This window comes from Acanthaster planci, linkage group LG10 (assembly GCF_054643075.1).
Source record: "Acanthaster planci isolate LZ-2023a linkage group LG10, COTS_SCS, whole genome shotgun sequence".
NCBI lineage: Eukaryota > Metazoa > Echinodermata > Asteroidea > Valvatida > Acanthasteridae > Acanthaster > Acanthaster planci.
Genome location: NC_141786.1, coordinates 2,413,696 through 2,429,337, shown reverse-complemented (window position 1 = coordinate 2,429,337; position 15,642 = coordinate 2,413,696). Strand labels below are relative to the sequence as shown.

At 39.2% G+C, this 15,642-nt stretch overlaps 1 protein-coding gene across 1 annotated transcript; it reads right to left on the bottom strand.

Annotated features, from left to right (window-relative positions):
- Positions 1-638: 638 nt before the first annotated feature.
- LOC147797573 (uncharacterized) lies at positions 639-15,593 on the bottom strand. Its single transcript, XM_087142629.1, has 11 exons — positions 14,387-15,593; positions 13,629-13,999; positions 10,047-10,219; positions 8,074-8,391; positions 7,444-7,740; positions 6,833-6,919; positions 6,477-6,584; positions 5,491-5,515; positions 4,662-4,753; positions 4,403-4,485; positions 639-4,095 (listed from the first exon to the last, which is right to left on the bottom strand). Exons 3-11 carry the CDS (start codon positions 10,108-10,110, stop codon positions 3,907-3,909), a joined length of 1,263 nt encoding a protein of 420 aa, XP_086998755.1. The 5' UTR covers positions 10,111-10,219; positions 13,629-13,999; positions 14,387-15,593; the 3' UTR covers positions 639-3,906.
- Between the last annotated feature and the right edge of the window lie 49 nt (positions 15,594-15,642).

Genomic DNA, 15,642 nt, shown 5'->3' with positions numbered 1-15,642 from the left:
TGTTGAGAGGGTTCATTTTGTTGACGGCAAAGCGACCGTAACGCGTGTATTTCACAGTCGTTTCTGAACCAGCAAAATGCATTTCCCACTTTGAATCTGACCTTTGGATTTCTCTCAGTCTCTGTCTCAAGAATATACCTGACATGTTCAAACGCGAATTTAAAACACAATTTATTCAAAAGTATATGCAGGGAGAATGGTCAACTTTGTAAAATTAATTCTAACAATTAGGTTTTGTTATGTTACTTACTCTGTATCACCTCCACGTTGTCCTTTTGACATTCTGTGGGTGATTGTTTTGGTAATTATAACGGTTATCTGTTAACTTCACACTAGGGTTCCGCTCGACAAGCTCTTGCTTTGTGGAGACCTCAATCCATACACAGGGCAATATATTCAAAAATTCTGTGCCCTCATCTATGTTTTGGTAAAAAAACAGAAAAGAAAAAATATATGAACAGCGACCTCTTTTGGTTAAGCTCGGGGCCTGTAGGGCGTAATCCTTGGCTATGTGGTGTTTTCGAGTATAAAAAAAGGTATTGACACATGGGTCGAATTCGTAAAGTTCCATGGGAACCAAAAAAGGCTGGACAACCAATTTTAAGTTCCAATATTTCTTATTCGTCATTAATTCCCATTCAAAATTTGGAGTTCTTTTTTCTTTCTGCCATTTCCTCAGAAAGTTTCAAGGCGTATAAAAATAAGTTTTTTTTTCATTATTTTTTAATCAGCTCTCCTGAATATTGTTAACGAAAGCACCAGACCATTTTAATGTTATACGTTTGAAATTTCGCCCCATTTTATTAATTGTAAGAAACTTTAGAGCTTAATTTATGCATAACGTTTTGATAATTAAAGGCAACAGATTTTATGACTTGATATTGCTTATTTGCAGCACCAGTTAAGGATAAGTATATTACCTTGTTTGTCAACATATTCAACACGAAATAATAACCACTAAGCTACCAGTCTCCAATATAGTTGTCAAATCCAAATGTCAACTAGAGATGTCCAGCAAGTCAAAAATCATGACTAAAATTTGCCCATCAAGATAAGGTGCATTTTGTGGGCTTGGGTCATGGACAATGTATATGATTCTATAAACTGGGTTGGAATGGCGAGTAGCTATTAATTCATGTATCATTCCCACACCAGGGATCATTAATATCAAAGAGAACTTCACTTTTTCTTTGTGTAAACCCTATGACGTGAATAAAAAGTGAAAGTTGGAAGGATTTTTTTGTACAAATCTGCTTTGCAAACACAACAAACAGCTGTGATATAAATAGAAACCGCTCTTAATATACGTTGAATCCGTTTATATACCTTGCCCTGCATCACTGGAAAAACAGGCGAGCCAGAGTTGAAAGTTGGTTTATTTCACTTATTAATGTCTTTTGCAAATTCAAACCAGGAAGCCACTTTTTTTTTTATCCAAGGCTACTAGTTATGTTGGACTCTGTCAACTATGAAATCCACAATGGACTGCTTAAATTCTACACGTGACTCAAAAGCACTCTGAATAGAAATTTTCTTATTTCTTTCCAACCGTTTTGCAGTGATTATGACATACATGGGACTGAAAAGAGTTTTGACATGCAGTAATAGACAATTAAGGGACGTTTCCCAAACAAGTTGATATTTGCATACATTGGCCATAACATACAAGCCTACGATCCATTTACAAAGACAAGCGGTAAAGGAATTCTGCTAGATAACTGTTCATCTGGCGCAGCAGATTTCTGCAGGATTATTTCACTCTGACTTGCCAATCCGTTAGGTATGAAATTTATGGTGTGATCTGATTAATTAAAACCCGAACGATGTGTCTCCTAACAAATTCCACTGACAAAGGACAGTAACAGCGGTTTAGCCTCGGCCTCAGTGGATTGACAAATCATGTATCTCTGTTATTCCTGGACTGCATTCGGCGAAACAGGCCAATTATTATTCAAAGACAGAGCGATGCCCCTGATTTTTTCCATTATCCTTGCAAGGATTCAACAGTCCTGAAGACTAAAAACTTTTCAACAACCATCTATTCAATGCCCTTGATCGGTAGTTATTTTGAAATCTCTGCAATTGACCTTCTTGGTCGTGTGAGTCTACAATTTAAAGGTGTGCTTTAAGTTTTCAACTTATTCCTTTACCTGACGTCTCAGGCCTTGATTTGCCGCCAGAACACAGGGCATTTTATACAGTTCCAAAAGTGGCGCCAGCATTATACCTTTATTAAACTTCATGTAAAAAAGGGTTTGTTATCAAATGAGGAAACATTGCATTTTGGAATTTCCTCATGTACCAACGTCTCCCGTCGTTACTTGCTTCGCGCCCTCTTGTGTTCACTTATTAATGTGTGTTCACAAATGCCAACTTGATGAATCTGCAGGTTGTTTACACTGCAAATCGCCTCATCTACCAAAACATGTAGCAGCCAACCAGATTGTCGGACTTTTGTTTTTTACATCTGTCATACTTCTATTATAATGAACGAGTCTACAAGTCTGATTACTTTGTTGGAAATGCTAAGTCGGACTACTTTGTTTGGTTTAAATTTCATATGTATCATGTAAGATCATGTCGTTCATATACAATTATGAATAACTACATATCACTGACGAGGGTCTGACTGGCTTATCCGCCAAGCCCGACGCACCAACTGGTTAGACGTAGTCTTTATTATTAAGATCAATGAACGTTTCACAAAAAAAACCATCAAATGAGGGCGCCTTATAAGAAGCTATGCCAGCTTCCGATGGTATGTGAAGGGATGGCTGAAGGGATGGGGAAATTACAACACAAGTCCGACTCGATTCAAGTCTTGTACCAACGTTGTAGTGCAGAATATGAAACCTTTCATCCTGGAGCTTTCAGAACATTCACAAAATAGCCAAGTTAATTTGTTTCAAAACATGATTTCGTGTAATGTTTGTGAGACAAATAAGGTCTTACTCGAAGAAACATAGACAGGAAGTAACTGGTTCTAGAAACTGAGGCCAATTACTAACAATAACCTGTTTGGTGCATGTGTGTTCAGCTTCAACGTAAAAAAACCGACGGCTCAATTTCATTTTATTCAAATTTGCAGTTCACAATTGGAAGGGGGCTTCCGATCAAAATCTCTTTTAAAGCATGTTCTACTAAATATGTCTTCGGAAATATACAAATTGCATATATTTCTTTCAGAGATAATCCAATAATTTTACCTTTGGTGAAAACATCATCAGGGTATAAGCTTCGTCATTAGTGCGTTTAATATGTTAGCAATAAATTGCAATACGCTAGCTTGATACACACCGAATTACGATCTTGTACATTGCAACAGATCAATTAGATTTCTGTTTCTCCTCATCGTTGCGACTAATAGATGGACAGTATTCAGATTTAATATACGCTGCACTGTGAAGAATATACAGACGGAAAAATCTACTGACATAAAAGCTATTTGCTGGGCAAAAGGTCATTCTTGATCGTTCGCTTCGTGTATTTCTATGTATTAATTTTTTTTAAATAATCACAGATTAAATGATGCAATTACAAATTTCTTTATTTGAACATTTTCTGGTTCAAAAATCCCTGTGATAGTCTACATACTCAGTTTAATTTCACCATCTCAAAATAATCTAAATTTCTTTGCATGATTAACTGTTGGAAGGGTCTTGACTTTTTGTCATCGTCTCAATTACTTCATACATGCAATCTCTGCGAATTTAGAAGCTTACGCACACTAAAGTTTCATATCCGTAGTCCTTAATTACATTTGGGTGTTTCGCTTGCACAGTACGTTATGCGCATCGTTTACGTGTGCAAAGGACCAAACTGGAGTTAAATCTGTCATTCCCGTGAAGGAGAAGGATGCATTTAACTACGGAATGGTCTAGCGAGAGTATTCCACTTCTCGCCCTCTCAATCTGGCCCGTTGATCTGCTGGCCATCCTCCCCCAGATAGGTGGAATACTCTCTAATATGAATGGAGTGCGATGGTACGAGGTACTGATCGATGTCTTCGTAATGGGCAGGAGACTGGTAGCGAATGGGCTGGGCTACAGGTGGGTGTGGCCTGTTGTCTTGGACGTCAGGATCAAAAAGCATTTCCTGAAAGTGCAACATTTAGAAATGATCAGAGGATTCGTCACTACACGAAAAGCGCGATACCAATGCTTAAGACAAACTATGGCGCAGTCTGGATATTGTCTTGAACAATCTCAAGACTCTCTTGTGACATCGCTACTTTTATTCCAAAACAATTAATAATACCACGACAAACCACATTGGCCTTTAAATCATATGAGCGTAAACGGTAGGACTGAAGAAATTCCAGGGATGAGTTTTTGAAACTAAAAGGGAAGCACCAGTTTCAGTTTATACTTATATCAGAATTTGATCAATACCCTGAGCTTACTGTAGCAGACACCTGACTGCTAGTAGCGGGTGCATCGTTGTCGTGTTCCCAATGGTCAGCTGCATTTTCAACAACCCTGCGATCTGATTTGAGAAAGCAGGAAAAAATTAACATCTCCAAAATGACTAAACGTTCACTCTTAAACGAAAACTTTGAGGACCATGATACCCTACTGCTGCCATTGGTTTAAAACTGCATGTTGTGTGATACAGCGTGTTTACACAAGCATCTTCTACAAACAGGAAAATTACACATTTACCTCGTGATCCTATGGTTGTTTGATAATAGGCTGAACTCACTGGGGCAAAGAGACTGTTGGTGCTGGTCCGTCTGATTCGCAGGGCGACAGGCCTGAAATGGCATGCACAAAAGGAGGAACTTTCATTGGATTTTGTTTTACTTTAATTCTGCTTCCTAAACGGTGTTCTTTTTCTCTCAATATCTTTTTCTCAGAACATTGCTACGCGTGGAGAAATAGGCTTTTTATTGACCAGGTCTCTTTAAACATTGTGAAAACTCGAAAACTCTTAATTATTCTAAAGTCAAAATTCTGTTAATTTCTGTTAGGTACTATAGTGATGTTCATATACTTCACATCGATCATCAGCTGTTTTCATTAAGATTAAGAGCCGTATTTATGCAAAACGTTTTAATAATCAATACCAACCGTGGTTATTGTTTCGTATTATACTTATTGATTTTGTAGTTTTAACTGAAAAGACGCGTGATACCTTTAATCTAATATTTCACAGCCCGGGTTTCCAAGTGTATGTCACTATTATTTCATGTATTATCCGCACGTAAGGGATCACTCACGTTAACAGAAATTAACTGCTTCTAGTATCTATACAAATGTCACAATCAAAAAGTGAAAGCGCCGACGTTTTGTTCTTTCAAACTGCTGTCACTGAAAATGGAATTGTTAGTAAGACTGAAAGCGCTACCCCAGTGCAAACACAAAGAACAGTTTAAACATAAATGAACACTGGTCCCATTACATGCATACTTTTATTTTGCTTTTACACTTTTGCCCTTGAGCATTGTGAAATCAGGAAAGCGTAAGTTGAGATTTAGTTTATTGTACTTACTGGTTTGTATTCCTAGGAGTGTCATCTGTAAATTAAAACAAGGAAGACAATCGTTGAATGATCAAGGCTACCACTTAGGCCTATATTGGTTTCTTTCAACTATAAAATTTAATACAGACTGTTTACATTTAGCGTGCGACTAATGTGTGCAGGCGTGATTCTACAGGGGCGCTAGGGGGCTTTAATCCTCCCCCGAAAAGAAAAAAACAACTTTTGTTTAGCCCCTCCTTCCAAATGAAAACAAAAATCTGCAGTTTATTTTGTTTAAATTAAACTAATGTCAGTGGTCATTTGTAGGGTCATTATGTGCAATATAAATCAGATTTTGATTTCTTTTTGCTCCCAAAGTGAAAAGAGCAGTGGCAAAAGTTAAAACGTGATGTCACGTGCAAAGGGTCTAGCCCCCTACAAAAAAGATGTCTCTAGAGCCGTGCATGGCTTCTCCAATGAGAGATTGTTTGTTTTCCAACTATTTTGTCACCATTGTGGCATACATGGGACAACTTTGCCTTTAGCTTTTAAGTACAGTAACTCCACCTAACAATGTTTTCAAAACAAGAGGATAATCGTATACATCGTCAACAGTGTAGGGCCAATTAGCGCAAACGGTAACATCTGGTTATATGGGAGTAAATTAATCGATAATATATCATATAACAGTGTAGACAAACAACAGAAGTAATGCCTTGTGTGAAGGTTGCACTAGACAATGGTTGCAGTTCTGCTCAGCGGAAGTAGCAATGGATGTACCACATACAGAGCAGCATTGGCACGGAAGCAGGAGATTAAGTGCACGCCACCAATGAACTCCAAGCAGGACCAAACAATGGGGCTGAGGGGGCTCCTTAGGTGGGAACTGCCGTTTGGTGGCTCACAAATGACTTCGAAATGCAGGCGTAACGGTCACGTTGCTACAAACAAAATCAATACCTCCATCACCGTGGCTCTTTTCATCCGATGAGGGGGTGCTTTCATATCAGACTTACTCTTTCTGCGTTTCGCTAAGATAGTCACCATTTTCAGAACCAGGAAAAAGGCTGCTGTGACAACAACTCCAATGAATATCCATGTTGTATTACTCAGCCTTGTCGTGCCTGAAGATACATAGAAAAATGCCTCATCTTACCAAAAAGGGAACATACTCTATTTAAAATGAATCAGCTTGGAATATGAATGGGACAAACACCCAAAGGTCAAAGTACGCCTGTCATAAAATATGGTTTCAAATGATAACAAACACAACGAAGGCTTTGGGCTAGCATTTCAAGCAAACGTACGGCCAAAATATTTAGTATACCTGGCACTCTTTCGAAAACGTAACGTGAGCTCGGATTCAACTCACTTGCGGGTTTTACTAATTTTCTGGTCGATGTGAAATACTGGCTGGAGTTTTGAGGCGGTTGAGCGGTTGAAAACTCCCTCATTACATCTTCAACACGTCAGTCATGCGTTAAGTTATTGGAATCAAACAAAAAGTTCGAATGGTTGAGACAACTAATGGAAACGCAGATAGAAAATGAAGTACTGTCAATCTGGAAATACACCTAAACATTAAATCATTTCACACAAAGAGTCTGGGGCGGAGCGAGTGTGATTCGCAAATAAACGTTTCTTAAATTAGTTGGAAAATATGGGTTCTGTTTACCCCAGGGGGTTAAACAGGTAACATTTATACCCAGATTTATTCCCGACAAGATATTCCCTATTTGTGCCGAGCCTTGGTGGAAAAGTGTCTGCACCTTTGTTTTCAATAAGTTTGAAAAAGCCAGGGATTTCAATCAACTTTTAATCGCAAAAAGAACTGATAGAAACAACAAAGGCGCCAAATACGCCTACCGTGGTATTTAAAGCGAATCGTAGCAGACACACTCATCCCCAACAAAAAAGCCGTGCATGTAAGGATCCTCTGCTTAAAAACAAAGTGAGCAAGGATTTCGGATGAGTTTTACTTACCATGATAAACGATCAGTTTTGTGTGCAAACTCGTGGTTGTTTGTTCGGGCGTAATGAAAGAACAAGTCAAGTACGTGCCATTCAGGTCTACGGAGACGTTCGGTATTGTTATGGTACCAGTCTGTTCAATAAGCATGGTGGAATAATTTCCCAGGGGAACATCACATGAAACAAGTATCGATGCATTTGCTCGCCATTCAACGACCGAATCAGCGTGGCACAGTGAGCCATTGGTAGTATTCGCAAGAGCGGCCCCACACTCCAACGTGACGTCTTCTCCCTCCACGACAGTCCTCTCTGTGGGAAAAGAACAAAGTTCATTGATAATGGGTGCATGCTAGAAAGAGTTTTTCTTTACGTCTGAGTACCGGCATTGTTGGATAGTACTCCAAGTTGCTAATGTATATGCTTATTATAAAACACTACGAATGTTTATGCGTGCAGGGTATTAGCAATTCAAATACGCTGTTCGGTGTTCTGTTTCACTATAGACAGAGTGGAATGGAGCGCGCACAATCTGCCACAGGAAAAAACAAACAAACAAACAAACAAACAAAAACGAATGTTAATTTTGATTGTTTTTACGTTTCCCCGTTAAGTTGAAACAACACAGCCAGACCAATAACTCACTTCTGAACACCGAAAGCACGGTTTCCTTGTGCTTAAAGTCAAGTCCATTGAACGCCTGACAAGCAATTTTCAGACCATCCTTTGATGTGTCGACGCTCAGTATTCGTAAGGTACCAGTCCGATCATCAAATTCGTAGCCGTTGGTGACCCTTGGAGACTTGCAGGATGCTATCTGAGAATTATTTGCCAACCATTTGAAGGTAGAGTCATTACTGCGACATGGTGGAACCAATCCTGAATGGTCTATCATCTTGCACAGCAGCTCTGCATCTTCCCCCTCAGCTACTGTGGTGACATTCGGCATTTTCAGCACGAAACCTTGTGACACCAATAGTAAAACTACTTTTTAAATGTCTGCATGATGGAAAAAGGTACGTTCTCACTTCACCTATGGAATTCCATATTTGCCGTCGTCCGTCGTGCGTCGCCCGTCGTGCGTAGTCCGTCGGGCGTCGCCTGTCGTGCGTCGCCCGTCGTGCGTCATGCGTACACCGTCGTGCGTCGTGCGTACACCGTCGTGCGTCGCCCGTGGTTTTTTGTCACGATTGCGCACTGTTCTTTTTAACTTTGACCCTTGATCATTTCACATGTACATGTCCTTGTTCGATCGATCCACCATGCCTGACTCTCATTCTAGCAATAGAACTAGAAGATGTACATGTATTCGTTTTTGCAGTTGCGCCAAACTCCAATGGAAAGAAGAAATAATATCCTGATATCGGTTAAGTAACGTGTATATGAAATAATACAATTTTGTTTACATAAATAAATTAACAAAATAGACGTTTGTTAGGGTAGATTGTTTTTCTCGATGACTAAGTTACTCTAGACGTAACATTAAGTTAACAGCCTGACTTTAGGTCTATAGCCTATGTGATATTTCTGTCTGTCCCTGCACGATATCCCACAGAACGGAATGTAAATAATAGATTATTTACAATGTTTGATTCATTAATAGTTTTCATCAGAGACGAACTGATTCAACATTATTTTGAGGGCGGGTATACCTATGATGAAATCTGCTGTATACTCCAAATTAGACATGACTTTATTTGCAGGTTGGCTCACAGAAGTAGTCTTTTAAACAGTAACGTTACTTGTTAACCCCATAAATAATGCTGATGTGCTGGTTAACCTGTTCTCATTGGTCTATCCACCATGGCATACACACCCACAAAAACCAACACGTCATATTTTCTGAAACTTAAACCAAGTGGTAATTGCCCCCTAACAATACATTTAATAAACAGTTTGTTATCCACAGCACGTCTAGTATTTCAGTATTTCAAGGTGAAATTGAGAGGACAAGATAGAATATTTGTATCGGTTGGCAGATTTCTTCCTGGAATTTGATGAAAATAAGTCGGCACATTTTTACAGTATGTAAATTAGAATAACACTGGTGATAAGTTGGCCGGAACATTTTTGCTGAAAATGTTTTTCCCCAAAAAACACTTGGTTGAATTCTCAGAGAGGCTATATTTTCTTGCCAAGGGGCAGGGGTAGTCTAGCATTATTGGAATTAATTATGTGACGAGTATATGCTTTGCAGGTGGGATTTGTACTTGCCTTATTCGGAAAAGATCATTGGAAGTGAATGGAATCATCACATTGTCATTTGTTAAACCCCGGCTTTTGCAAGTCCTATGCAACCCATTTGATGGGCAACGCACGACGCACGACGCACCACGGGCGACACACGACGGGCAACGCACGACGGAAAATGGCATGTTTGGAACTGGTAAATGGCAGAATTTGGGCACAACAAAAAGCAAAATGCAACGGACAACGGGCGACGGCAGATATGGAATTCCATACTTCATAGGAAGGCAAAGGTTTGTTCCCATTTTTAGCCACAAAATACTGCAACCAAAATGGTGCCGTTTTCACCAAACGAATAATGGCGCGATTCACAATCAAGGCTCATTAGAATGTTGTCTAGTTGGATGAAAGATGGAGCAGTGATGACTTACCACAGACAGACTCCCCGATGACGCCAGAACTGGCAACGAAGATCAGGATGTGTAAGATGTGCATATTCGAAGAGTGTTACTGGACAGCTTCTAAAGTTTTATGGTTGACAACTTCCTTTGGGCGGATAGTTCTTGACCTCACCAAAACAAGGAATATCGAGGCTGTGATATGCCTGTGTAGAGCGCATAACAACATGGGTCAACAACCAAGATATGTAGGCCTAGTCACCTCCTGACAGTTACAAGAAGATAAAATGAAACCGAGACTGTTGCCCTTCACGTCACTGGTTATTTACAACGCTTACAGGTACAAAAACCTGCCATCAAATATAAACTTAATTAAAATATTTTTGCTAGGGTATCAGGTTGATTCGTTGATTCACCACAGTTGCATTGAGAGTGTGCAGAGTGAGCAGAAACACCTCTCACTGGATAAAAAAGAGCCATGTTTGTTGGGAGGGTTCAATTTGTTGACAGCAAAGCGACCGTAACGCGTGCATTTCATAGTCGTTTCTGAACCAGCAAAATGCATTTCCCACTTTGAATCCAACATTTGGATTTCTCTCAGTCTCTGTCTCAAAAATATACCTGACATGTTCAAACGCTAATTAAAAACACAATTTACTCAAAAGTATATGCAGGGAGAATGGTCAACTTTGTAAAATTAATTCTAACAATTAGGTTTTGTTATGTTACTAACTCTGTACTGCCTTCATATTGTCCTTTTGACATTCTGTGGTTGACTGTTTTTGTAATTATAACGGTTATTTGTTAACTTCACACTGGGGTTCCGCTCGACAAGCTCATGCTTCTTGGAGACCTCAATCCATACACGAGGCAATATGTTCATTAACACTGTCTGTTCATCTATGTTTTTGTAAAAAAAAAATTAAAAAGACATGAACTGAACTGAAAAAAACCGACCTCTTTTGGTTAAGCTCGGGGCCTGTAGGGCATAATCCCTGGCTATATGGTGATTTAGAGTGTAAAAAAAGTATTGACACATGGGTCGAATTCGTAAAGTTCCATGCAAACCAACAACGGCTGGACAACCAACTTTAAGTTCCAAAACTTTTTATTCCTCTTTAATTCCCACTCACAATTTGGAGTTCTTTTTTCTATCTGCCATTTCCTCAAAGTTTCAAGGCGTATATAAATAAGTTTTTTTTAATTATTTTTTAATCAGCTCTCCTGAATATTGTAAAAGAAAGCACCAGACCATTTTAACGTTATACGTTTGAAATTTTGCCCCATTTTATCAATTTTCAGAAACCTCAGAGCTTAATTTATGCATAACGTTTTGATAATTAAAGGCAACAGATTTTATGACTTGATATTGCTTATTTGCAGCACCAGTTGAGGATACGTATATTACCTTGTTTGTCAACATATTCAACACGAAATAATAACCACTAAGCTACCAGTCTCCAATATAGTTGTCATATCCAAATGTCAACTAGAGATGTACAGCAAAACAAAAATCATGACAAGAATTTGCCCATCAAGATAAGGTGCATTTTGTGGGCTTGGGTCATGGACTATGTATATGATTCTATATACTGGGTTGGAATGGTGAGTAGCTATTAATTCATGCATCATTCCCACACAAGAGATAATTAATATCAACGAAAGAGAACTTCATTATTTCTTATGACGTGAATAAAAAGTGAAAGCTGGAAGGATTTCTTTTGTATAAATCTGCTTTGCAAAAACAAAAGACAGCTATGACATATATAGAAACTGCTCCCAATATACAAATGATAGTTTTATATACCTTGCCCTGGAGCACTGGAAAAGCAGGCAAGCCAGAGTTGAAAGTTGGTTTATTTCACTTATCACTTTGTCTTTCTGTGAATGTGGTCTGCAAATTCAAACCAGGAAGCCACTTTTTTTTTATCCAAGGCAACTAGTTATGATGGACTCTGTCAACTATGAAATCCACAATGGACGGCTTAAATTCTACACGTGACTCAAAAGCCCTCCAATTAGAAATCTTCTTATTTCTTTCCTCCCGTTTTGCAGTTATTATGACATACATGAGACTGAAAAGAGTTTTGAGACGCCGTAATAGACAATTAAGGGACGTTTCCCAAACAAGCTGATATTTGTTTACATTGGCCATAACATATAAGCCTACGACCCATTTACACAGACAAGCGGTAAAGAATTCTGCTAGATAACTGTTCATCTGGCGCGATAGATTTCTGCAGGATTATTTCACTCTGACTTGACAATCCGTAAGGTAAGGAATCAATGCTGTGTGTTGATTTAAACCCGAACGATGTGCCTCCTAACAAACTCCACTGACAAAGGACAGTAACAGCGGTTTAGCCTCGGCCTCAGTGGATTGACAAATCATGTATCTCAGTTACTCCTGGAATGCATTCGGCGAAACAGGCCAATTATTATTCAAAGACAGAGCGATGCCTCTGACTTTTTCCATTTATATCCTTGCAAGGATTCAACAGTCCTGAAGACTAAATACTTTCCAACAACCATTTAATCAATGCCCGTGATCGGTAGGTATTTTGAAATCTCTGCAGTTGACTTTCTTGGTCGTGTCAGTCTACAATTTAAAGGTGTGCTTTAAGTTTTCAACTTATTCCTTTACCTGACGTCTCAGGCCTTGATTTGCTGCCAGAACACAGGGCATTTTATACAGTTCCAAAAGGGGTGCCTGCATTACCTTTATAACACTTCATGTCAAAAAGGGTTTGTTGTCAGAGGAAGAAACAGTGCATTTTGGAATTTCCGCAAGTACCAACGTGGCCCGTCGTTATTTGCTTCACGCCCTTTCGAGTCCACTTGTCACTGTGTGTTCATAAATGCCAACTTGACGAATCTGCCGGCTGTTTTCCACACTGCAAATCGCCTCATCTACCAAAACAGGTAGCAGCCAACCAGATTGCTGGACGTTTTTTACACCTGCCATACTTCTATTATAATGAACGAGTCTACAAGTCTGATCACTTTGATTGGTTGAGATTTCGTATGCATTATGCAAGATCGTGTCGTTCATATTACATATTACATACATATCATATTATGAATAACTACATATCACTGACGAGGGTCTGACTGGCTTATCCATCAAGCCCGAAGCACCAACTGGTTAGACGTAGTCTTTGTATTCATGATCAATGGACGTATCACAAACAAGCTGTCAAATGAGGGCGCCTTATAAGAAACTATGCGAGCAGCCAATGTTATGTGAAGGGATGGCCGACTGGGGAAATACACCACAAGTCCGACTCGATTCAAGTCTTGTACCAACGTTGTAGTGCAGCATATGAATCTTTTCATCCTGGAGCTCTCAGCACATTCACAAAAATAGCCAAGTTATTTATTTCAAAACCTGGTTTCGTGTTATCTTTGTGAGATAAATACGGTTTTACTCCAATAAGCAAAGATGGGAAGTAACTGGTTCTAGAAACTGAGGCCAATTATTTATAATGAAACTGTTTGGTGCCTGTGTAATCAGCTTCAACTTACACCTCACTGTTTTCCTGTACTTGTTGTCTGAATGAGTAAGGCTTTACATGTACATAGAGAATGCACTAGAAATAGAAGACAAGCAGTTACCAACAAACACAAGGAAGGCAGCAGCAAGCACAGTCGCAGTAGCAGAAAAGCCAGCCATAGCAGCCACACGGTAGAGCAGTAGCAGAGAGAAAAAGCTGGTGCAATGGTTGCAACAGCAACTTACAGATGGAGGGGCATCTGAAAAAAATCACAGAGCAGAGACGAAACAGCAGCAACAGCAGAAGTTGCATCGCAATAAATCTCGTCTAAGATCTTGGGACTTATGAGGAAAGACTTGGGCTCGAAACCGAACATACTTACGCTGTTTGCGTCCCCAGAGGACAAATGTCAAGGCGACAAACAGAAGAAACGACACACTGGGGCAGCGACTTCGATTAGGATTACAGTCCATTCAGTCGTTTTCGTGGTGTCTGCAAAAGCGAAAGGGAGAAATGTATCACCTGTACTTGGGCAAAAAAGTGCACTTAGTTATAACAGACGCGAAGTTCACTGACTAAATGAAATAATAGTAACAACTTGTCATACTATGATAGATATGACATCTGTATAGGATGATGCCTCATCATCAGAAACATGGAAAACTGCGAGGATTTACAACTGAAAAATATTACTGCGAGTAAACTGAGGAAAGTGCTGAGTTTTAGAGCTTTGGATGAAAACCGCAAATAAATATTCGGCAGAAAACATATGGCAAATTAGACAACGATTAAAAAACCCAGTCCGAGTATCGACTGGGAGGACATTTATTCATTATTCTTTGTAAAGCATTACTTTGAGTAGGATCAAAGGAAACTTACTTTGTAATTTTCTGTTGATGCAAAATTTATGGTGTCGGTATAAGGCTCTTGAACAGATGAAAATTCAGTCATCTCATCTTTGACACGTTATTTGGTGAGGCATTTGCAAGATAAAAGAAAACATGGTGTTTGAAATATTGTAGTATCTTAGAAAGTGTCATACTAGGAGATAAAACAGCGCCACAATGTAGTTTAGAATAAATCCACTATGTTCTGATCAAATAAATTATTTATTAATTGTAACACATCCATTATATGACACAGTTTCTCAGCTGAATATCCTGACATTTGTCCTTCATAAAGCTAGACTAACCTTGGTGTTTTCATATTTCATCAGAATAGTTCTGGAACAGATCAACGGGTACACATTCACTCTAAAGAAAACTTATAGGGTCTAACCAATCTCTGAAGTTGTGTGGATGCTATCAATCAGATGTCTGATAGGCCTAAGGAACCAGAAGGAAGGTGGTGAAATCCAAACTTTGTCAATCGTGTATGCTTATGTTTAAATTCAGAAGGATCCCCCTAGGGTAAACAACAATTCAGTTTTACAGAAAGCCGCCGTTGAATTCGGTTAGGCTAAACTGTGTTGCATTATGTGCACTCTTGGCCTCTACTTGTTTTCCACTTTTGTTGTTGTTTTTCCTTTATTGCCATTTTATTTACACTGGAGAAAGACAATTAAATGGACACGCAACAATAACCTCATGCATAATGTAGCAAAGTGAACATTCACTTTCTACTTGTGTCATTCTAAAAGTAAGGGCAGCAATGCTCGGAGATTCAGACGATAACAAACATTGGTAAGTAGCTTGTAGTATCACTGTGTAAGAAGTGTCGCTATTGTGACGTAAGTTCTGGAGCGAACCGATGGGCACACAGGATTTCAACTTTTTGTACAATGTACTGATCTTTCTGACAACAGCAGAGCATACTCCCAAAATATTCAGTCCACTGGTTTCTTTCAGAACCTCACAACGGAAATATATCATACATGGTACTAACATAAGCAACTCCCTGTCAATCCCTGCATAATGCAGACCTTCAAATCCCATCTGTTAATGAAGAAATTTAAAAAATAATTGACTCAGGTACTCTCTGAAGTTGCCCTATCAACTATGTTGTCGTATAGCTAGAGAAACTTCGTCCAGAACCGGTGGCTGTGCAAGTGGGGTTCTCTCGCTGTCCATTCAGCAAAGGCGGCACAGTGATCGGGCTGCTGGTAAGCTAGTATCGAACAACACTGCTCTTCTCGC

Coding starts and splice junctions, on each gene's coding strand:
- LOC147797573 (XM_087142629.1), bottom strand. CDS start 10,110: ATGCACATCTTACACATCCTGATCTTCGTTGCCAGTTCTGGCGTCATC. Junction 6,920..7,443: donor AAAACTGATCGTTTATCATG/GTAAGTAAAACT, acceptor GACGTGTTGAAG/ATGTAATGAGGGAGTTTTCA. Junction 4,754..5,490: donor ACTCCTAGGAATACAAACCA/GTAAGTACAATA, acceptor ATGCCATTTCAG/GCCTGTCGCCCTGCGAATCA.